At 42.2% G+C, this 8,694-nt stretch overlaps 1 protein-coding gene across 4 annotated transcripts in view; it reads right to left on the bottom strand.

Annotated features, from left to right (window-relative positions):
* Positions 1 to 4,172: 4,172 nt before the first annotated feature.
* The window catches only part of SPSB4 (splA/ryanodine receptor domain and SOCS box containing 4), a 224,978-nt gene continuing 220,456 nt past the window's right edge, over positions 4,173 to 8,694 (bottom strand). For all 4 annotated transcript variants that reach the window (XM_006134825.5, XM_006134824.5, XM_006134823.5 and 1 more), the window contains exon 3: positions 4,173 to 5,418. In XM_006134825.5, coding sequence (XP_006134887.1) covers positions 5,291 to 5,418 — 128 coding nt within the window. In that variant the 3' untranslated portion in view covers positions 4,173 to 5,290. The remainder of the gene's footprint in view (positions 5,419 to 8,694) is intronic.

Raw genomic sequence — 8,694 nt, 5'->3', positions numbered from 1 at the left:
GTAGCTTTGGAATACTGCGTAAGGTGATTCAGCTATAAGCATCTCAATGCCTTCCTGTCCTGCCACTGGGCCGTTTACACTGGGCCAAATTACGGAAAAGTCTCCTCTTTCGGACAAGCCCTTCTTCCTCGTGGGAGGAGGAAGATAGGGTTCCTGAAAGAGCGTGTCTGCTCTTCTGCAAAAAAAGCGGAAGAGCAGACACATTCCCTGGACAAGGAAAAACCCTGTAGAGTAGACATTGCCTGGGAACCTGACTCCAATGTTCCCTGTAAACTGTGCGGTCACTCAGGAGAGATTCAAATGCTTCCCAGCTGATTAGCAGCATGCCCACAGATAGGATTTTTGTTTCTACTTGTATTACATATTCACACATGCTTCGGTGCACATACAATTTATTCTGCATGTAGATGGAAAAGATTAGTGGAAACATTGCTGGACACTGGAGGAGTAATGTACAAATTATTCTGAAGGAAGCTCAGATGATGGCTTCATGAGTATGTTGAGGTCTCAGGCGGGAGTAAATGCCTGGGTAAATGTGCACTAGCCCGTAAGCAATTAGTAAACAATCTTTAGTATTGAGATAAGGAATGGGTCCAGTCCACGTGGGTCTGCCCATTTCAAGCACCTCTTCCATTCAGAGGATTACGATGTTTCTCTTGCTCTGTATCAGTATTTCCTGGACTTGCAGGAAGCAGTTTCAGTCGCCGGTAATCAACCATCAGTGCACTGTCTGGGTTCCATCTCACTGCCCTGTACAAAGGAACTGAGTGAGGTCTGCAGCAGCTCTGTCCTTTTCACCTTTACATTGCAGCAAGGGGCAGCACGGGTGCATATGGTACAGCACAGTACAAAGAACTCCAACACTGCACTGCACGTGAAGCAGAATCCACGCTGATGCACATTCAAAGAACTAGTCTGTCTGCAAGGTGATTCCATTGACTGGTTTTAGGTTGAGAGATGGTGGATTGCAAGGTTTTCTATCTTTTTTTTGGTACTAGTGATGTTCAAACAGTTTTTAAACAAAATCTCACTGTTCACATAATTGATAGTGACGGCTCCTCTTCCATTTACTCGAACAGGAGAGTGTTTCTGGCTTCTTAAGAGTCTAAGAACAATGAATGGGTTGCTCTGGTTTCCTGTAAGTTTCCTGTAAGTGGACAAAAGCTTGTTTTTTTTACAGTGTGATGACAGGTGGAAGTACTGCACATTCATTAATCTGCTACAGGGAAGAGACCTCAAAAGCTACCTAAGTCTCCTGCAGCAGATAGCCTGGGAAGTTCTCTGAGTTCAGAGCCCAAAGGTTGAATAAGAGCAGAAGAGGCTATGCCAAATGAGTACAAGGCAAAAGGCTGCACTGCATGGGAAAATCATATATTGAAATCAGTGTGGGATTTTTACACAATAAGAACATAAAAATAGCCATACTGGGTCAGACCAATGGTCCATCCAGCTCAGTCGCCTGTCTGCCGACAGTGGCCAATACCAGATGCCTCAGAGGAATGGAACAGAACAGGTAATCCTCACATGATCCCTCCCCTGTCACCCAACTCCAGAGAAACAGAGGCTAGGGAAACCAATCCTACCCATGCTGGCTAATAGCCATTGATGGACCTAACCTCCATGAATCTATCTAGCACTTTTTTGGACCCTGTTAAAGTCCTAGCCTTCACCACATCCTCTGGCAAGGCGTTCCAAAAGTTGACTGTGTGCTGAGTGAAGAAAAACTTCCTTTTGTTTGTTTTAAACCTGCTATCTATTAATTTCATTCATAGAATCATAGATCATAGAATCATAGAACTAGAAGAATAGTGATAGAAATGTAGCCGTGTTAGTCTGGGGTAGCTGAAGCAAAATGCAGGACAATGTAGCACTTTAAAGACTAACAAGATGGTTTATTAGATGATGAGCTTTCGTGGGCCAGACCCACTTCCTCAGATCAAAACCTTTTGATCTGAGGAAGTGGGTCTGGTCCACGAAAGCTCATCATCTAATAAACCATCTTGTTAGTCTTTAAAGTGCTACATTGTCCTGCAGAACTGGAAGAGACCTCAGAAGGTCATCAAGTCCAGCCCCCTGCTCTAGGCAGGATCAATTCCAACTAAATCATTTGGTGACCCCTAGTTCTTTCATTGTGGGAATAAATAAATCACTTTTCCTTATTCACTTTTTCTACACCAGTCATGATTTTATAGACCTCTATCATATCCCCCCTTAGTCTCCTCTTTTCTAAGCTGAAACGTCCAAGTCTTTTTAATCTCTCTTCATATGGGACCTGTTCCAAACCCCTAATCATTTTTGTTGTCCTTTTCTGAACTTTTTCCAGTGCCAATATATCTTTTTTTGAGCTGAGGCGACCATATCTGTAGCAAGTATCAGAGGGGTAGCCGTGTTAGTCTGAATCTGCAAAAGCGGCGAGGAGTCCTGTGGCACCTTATAGACTAACTGAAGTGTAGGAGCATAAGCTTTTGTGGGCAAAGACCCACTTTGTCAGATGCATCTGACGCAGTACATCTGTAGCAGTATTCAAGATGTGGTTGTATCATAGTTTTATATAGAGGCATTAAGATATTTTCTGTCTTCTTCTCTATCTCTTTTTAAATGATTCCTAACATCCTATTTGCTTTTTTGACTGCTGCTGCACACTAAGTGGACGTTTTCAATCAAATCTACTTTTTGACGTGTGCTGTTGTAATGTCCCCATGATTAACTTTTCCTTCTAACAATTTGTGGGAATAGTAAAATTGAGTATTTCCCTACTGAAAGTCCAAATCAAGCTGTACAATAACTGGGTTAATGGACAGCATGTAAGGAGAGATTTACTATGGATTTGTTTCAGTTCTGCTCCCAATGGACATTAATGTATGTCTCTTACATGCTATTGCACTGACAAAAATAATATACAAGCATGGGTCATGGTAAAGAAGGGTATTGAAAGATAACATCTCAAATGCAACTGTTGTCCTTTGGCACAGTCATTAAATGGAATGTGAACAACGGGGCTAAAGGAGAAAGCATTGAGTTTCTGAAGTGCTTATGTAACCCACATACCAAAGCTTCGTCTGCACTGTGTTTTGTGGAATAGGAAATGCAAATGAAGCACTCATTTGCAAATCTTGCACTCTGATTTGCACAGACGGGGCTATTTTTCAGAAAAAAAAAACCTTTTGCGCAAGTTTCTGTAAACCTCATTTTTTGAGGAATAAGGGATCTTGCACAAAAGGGTTCCCCTCCCTCCAATGGCCTCATCTACACTGTGTTTCCCCCCCCAAAAAACCTCTTCCGCAAAAAGGATCAGAAGAGAATATGCAAAGGAGAGCATGAGATTTGCAAATGAGCACTTCATTTCCTCGTCCACAAAAACCAAACAGTGTAGATGGATCTCTAGAGAGGTTCACTGTCCCGTATAGTACCACAGAGACCACTTACAGTGAGTGATAAGAACAAGGGAGCTCTACAGCCTAAGCGGAGAGCCATCTGGCTTTATAGCTCAAGCTGTAGAAGCTCATCCCCTGAGGTCCCAAGTTCAAATCTGCCTAGCAGCAGTTACACTCACCTGAGATATTCTTGAGTGCTGTATAAGGGCTTCCTCTGTCTCCTTGCGTCTGGCGAGGAGGGGTCACCAGGGAACAGCGCGGCGTGCAGTGAACCGCCGCCACTTTGCAAGGGAAGCCCGCACAGCTGCCGGCGACCAGACAGATGGGGAAACCTGGCTGCAAGCAGGGTGCAGAGGGAGAGGGAGCGAGGCATCCGGCCAGAGGAGGTCGCTGGGGAACGGTGCAGCGAGCGGCAAACCTCTGCTGCTTTTGCAGGGAGGCAGGGAAAGCCCGCGCAGCTGCCGGCGACCAGACAGCCGGTTGGGGAAATTGTGTTATTGTGGGGACAGTCGTGTTGTTTGAAAAATGCTCCCCACCCCCAAAATCGTGCTATCGTGAAAACGTGTTAAGCGAGGAATTACTGTATAGTACATAGTTGGTGTAAGTGCTGACAAATCTACAGGACTAGTACAGGTCAGGAACAGGGCACTGGCACTGCTAAGGAAGATGGGTCCCTCACCCCTTATACCCCACACACACACACACCACGGCCATAGAAATGCCAAAGCAGCAGCGTAAGTGCTAAAGGAATTGAACTTCAGTTCTAAATATATTGCTTCTCTTAAGTATATCAGATAGTTTGAGAAAGGAGATACTTGTTTAATTTTGGGCAGTAGACTTTATTAGAAATGTTGTCCTCATTCATCAGTAAATTCACATTAAAATATGCTGAAGGCAGTTAGGTCTCATCAGTTGATATTCTGCCATTACAACAACTTCCAGTTTAAAAACTAGATAACTGATCAGGCAAATAACTTGAAACTTAAGAAATGCAAATAGAAAGCAGCATCTTTAAAACAGGTTGAGCCTGAAAAAGGAATACATCTTGGTGGGTGGGGGGACAAAAGTAAACCAGTCCTTCCAAGATGGAAAACAATTAAATGAGGATGTTGAACAGATAAATAAACAATGTATCACACATACATTAAAAAGAGAACAAAAGTATTTAGAGTTGGTATGACATAAAAATAATAAATTTGTTCAAATAAAAAAGTAACCTTCTCAAAATGTGAATATCCTAAAATCTCAAGACAGTGAACAGCTCTGTTATAAACTATGCAGAACTATGGAGGAATGAGATTTGGTCTTGAAAACACTGGATTGCATCAAATGTAATTGATTTTCCACTCTTCAGTAACAATTTTTCTTTAAATCCAGCAATGGTGTTATATAAAATAAATCATTATCTAGATGTTAAACATGATAGGTCCTTTAACACATTAAGGGCCAGATAAACTTGTGATAATAACTCAGCACCTTTGAACATCAAGTCTTAAGATTTAGATATTATTGTTAACTTAACACAGTGTTATTTCTTTCTCTAGTGGACACATTATTCAAAGGATGCACTTCTGGATAATTCTTGAGAGCCAGATTTTCAGCTGATGTTAACTGGAAGTCAGTGGAACTAAGCCAGTAAATGCCAGCTAAGGATCTGACCAGGAGAACCCAATCCTAAATACTGTTCTCTAGGCAACAGATAATTTGTGAATATAGATCAAACTGATTTCTGCGTTCTCTAGTTCACACCATATTGTTCTGCTTCAATTGATTCAGAAAAAGCCCCCACATACATTAAAAATTAAATAACACTCAAGGGTCCACCACAAATATTTCTATTTTGATGTAAACAATACTTTCTGCCATTTGCATTGATTTAGTCCAACATGGAGCCAGAAAAAGGGTTCTAAGGTTTCTTATTGATACTGTAAATAATTTTTCAGAGACTGGGGCAAAGGTAGAGATTCGATGTCATGCAGGCGATCTCTGCCAAGAGCAAAGCGAATTGATCTTCGGCACAAGTCCATTAAAGGCAGGGGCTCCGCTGAAAAAAGGAAGAAAAAATAATATAAGATTAATGTATTGATATCTACATTTTACTAACTTATTGAAGAAGAAAATGTATGTCAACGCTCTCAGGGGTAAAACAATATGGTACATGGCAAAGGGTAACAAATTGTGTTTAAAATTTCACAAGCTTAAAATGATACTGATTTACCAAGCAGTAGTGTCAACAATTTATTACATACATAGTAAAACAAGCATCATGGTTTCGTCTTTGTATCTGACTCTATAAAACATTCAGCACTATCCCAGCATTTCAAAAGTTATAGCATAATGGGGGTTACACAAGTATTTTGTTACACGCGAAGTCAGGATTTCCAATAAGGATTACAAGATCTTATAATCTGTTAACACAACATTCTGCGCAGCTAAACTAATACCGCCTGGCCTTTAAATATAGTTCTCTTCCTGCTCAGGGGTGGTAAAGGATCTTTTAAGGCTAAATGCACGTCTACGCAAGCGTAGTTTGGCCCTACAAACTGTGTCTAGCCTTCCTTTTAGGGGCTACTGAAAGTAGAAATGGGAAATGTCCTTATTTTTCTGTCAGAGATAAACATGTTTCTTTCAGTTGACAGGTTCTTATAAAAAAGATGCCTGTCTGGAAGGTTCTGATTTTACTTTTCTCAATCTGAATTATGTGCTTTTGGAAAATGCCAAATTACTCTTGGATTTTCAGTGCTGCCAAAGTGTCAATATTATACAACAAGGCTACTCAACTTTGGAAGCACCAGGGGCCACGATGATACTCACAGCACACGCCAAGGGCCATAACTTAAGTGTGGTTGCATATACATGCAAATATATATGCAAATATATGCAAACAGCTTCTTTCACACTGACGGGCATGAATACAAAGATTAAGGCTGCAGGGCTGGACACAAACGTGGCCAGTGTGAGCCAGTCGGCACCTCTCAGGTTCTGCCCACAAGGCTAAGCAACCAGCACTTTCCACAATAGCCCGGCACTCCCAGTACCTCCTCCCTGGGGGCTAGAAACACCAACACCCTGGATGTTAAATATCAGTTAACTGAATAGTCAATTAACCTCATCAATTTTTATCGGTTAGTCGACTATTCTATAGTCCCAGGGGGCAGGGCTGGCAGCCAGTGTGCTGTAGTCCCAACTCCCAGGAGCCCCCTGCCACCCTGTCCTGCTGCCTCTCTACCAGAGTCAGCAGTGCAGGGTGCCAGGCAGGAGCTGGTCCATGAGGAGAGCCAGTTTAAAATCCAGCTCCCCTCATGGATCAGCTGCCTGTCACCCCGCACTGCAGCAGCCCCTGTCTGGGGGTGGGGCCTGAACTCCTGGACCCAGCGCAAACTGGAACTGAGCTGGGCTGCCTGCTCGCCTGGCTCCTAAAACACTTTAAATGAAGAGCTGCAGTGGGGGTAGGTCCCAGACCCAGTGCAAGCTGAGACTGAGCCATGCTGGGGGGGTAAAGGGGCTGGGGGGGGGAATGCATGTAGTCTATAGCATTAACCGGTAAGCTTTTGCTTATTGGTTAATCAACTAGACTATTACATCCCTACCATGTACCCATCTGTTCCACGCAGCCTGTCCACTTGCATCTTTCAATACTCACCCTGCCTGGGAGACATCTCACTGTTGTGGAGTGTGTTCCCAGTGGAGGCCATGTTCAAAGGATCCTACCCAGGGGCCACGTATTGAGCCCCACTTAAACCCAAACTGCACCATGGACTGCCGGCCTCATGCGGGCCACAGGCCATGTGTTGAGTAGCCCAGTTATACCACCTGCCCAAACCACTGACCTACAAGAATGACAGGGATATGCAAGTACATAATTCAGTTTCCATATCCATTCAAATCATTAATACTTCTTCCAACATTGACAACATGGAAAACTACTGTGATGTAGTCTTGCTGAAGAATATGTGTATGTGATAGGAACTGGGTTAAGACCACAAATGAATTTCACAGAGGCCACCAAATCTCTGCCAAGAGTTATGACTACATGACTATGGCAACTTCACCTGAATGGATTCACCGGAATAGATGTTTGAAAACACAGTCCTAAATTCTTAAAACGACATGAAATTGTTCAATACTAGTGAACAAAACCAGGAATAATCAGTTTTTAAAACCACATACCTACTTCTACCTGGAAAATGAAACACTTTTGCAGAGTAACAAAGTCAGTTACAGTAAAACCTTAGAGGTTTTACCAGAACCTAGTTTCTAGCGGTAAATCAGAGCAGCCATCAGGCAGCTCTACCATACAACAGCTGTCAATATCCCAAAGAAGCAAAAAGAGCAGCCAGGATCTTGCAGGGCAAAAGGAAGTGTCATTTCTGGAATTCTTCCTGCCCCCATGTCTCCTGTGTTGGCTTCATATGTGGTAGGAACCTGAATCCCAACCCACCTGAGCTGCTGGAGCAGTTCAAAACAACCGCTAAATACTGTTTATAAACAACAAAAGGGTTTCCTTCAAGCCACCTCTTCCGCTTTTTCATATCCAAGACATAACTACAATTTTCATGAAAATTACTTTAAAAAAATTACCAGTGGGCAAGGAAAAACTCCAACTCAAAAGAAAACAGTTTAAGCAAAACAGTCCCCTTAGAACGCAGAAAGTGAATGCTTGACAACCCTTAATAATGTGTGTTGCTACATGTTCCACCTATAAATGCACCAAACTTCCATGTCAAAAAACGTTTAACACTGTAACATTCAAAATATTTTTAAAATATAATTTGTTTGCATTCAATGGACCTTTGAGCTGGTACAAACAATACTTACCAATGACTCTAATACTACAGGACACCGCAGGAAAGTGGTATTCTGAAACTACGCAGCTATCTGAGAAATCATCTAGGAAAAAACTATCAGAACATAAGGTATTTGTCCAAGCTTACGGCACGAATTTGCATATTTTCTTCCAATCCGGTTTTTGGGAGAATTTTTTCAGAAAAAAAAAGCTGTCTAGATGTGGTTCTTTCGGGGGGGAAAAAAACCCTTTTCGAAAGAACCCTGTACATGTCATTTTTTTTAGGAAGAAGGGTTCTTTTGAAAAAGGGTTAAAAATAACCGCATCCAGACTGCCTTTTTTTTTTTTTTTTTCAAAAAACTCTTCCAAAAAATGGGATTGGAAGAAGATATGTAAATTTGGCATAAATTTGCATATTTTCTTTCAAAATCTGTGGGCAGTCTAGACATGCCCTTAGAGACTAACCGTAATTGCCCCCACAGCCTCATGTACAAAAGAGCGTTGTGGCAGCTAGAGTACAAGTACATTTTGCAG

Source organism: Pelodiscus sinensis, chromosome 10 (assembly GCF_052426305.1).
Source record: "Pelodiscus sinensis isolate ZL-2025 chromosome 10, ASM5242630v1, whole genome shotgun sequence".
Classification (NCBI taxonomy): Eukaryota; Metazoa; Chordata; order Testudines; family Trionychidae; genus Pelodiscus; species Pelodiscus sinensis.
The sequence above is the reverse complement of the archived record's forward strand: the minus strand, read 5'-3'. Positions and strand labels throughout refer to the sequence as shown.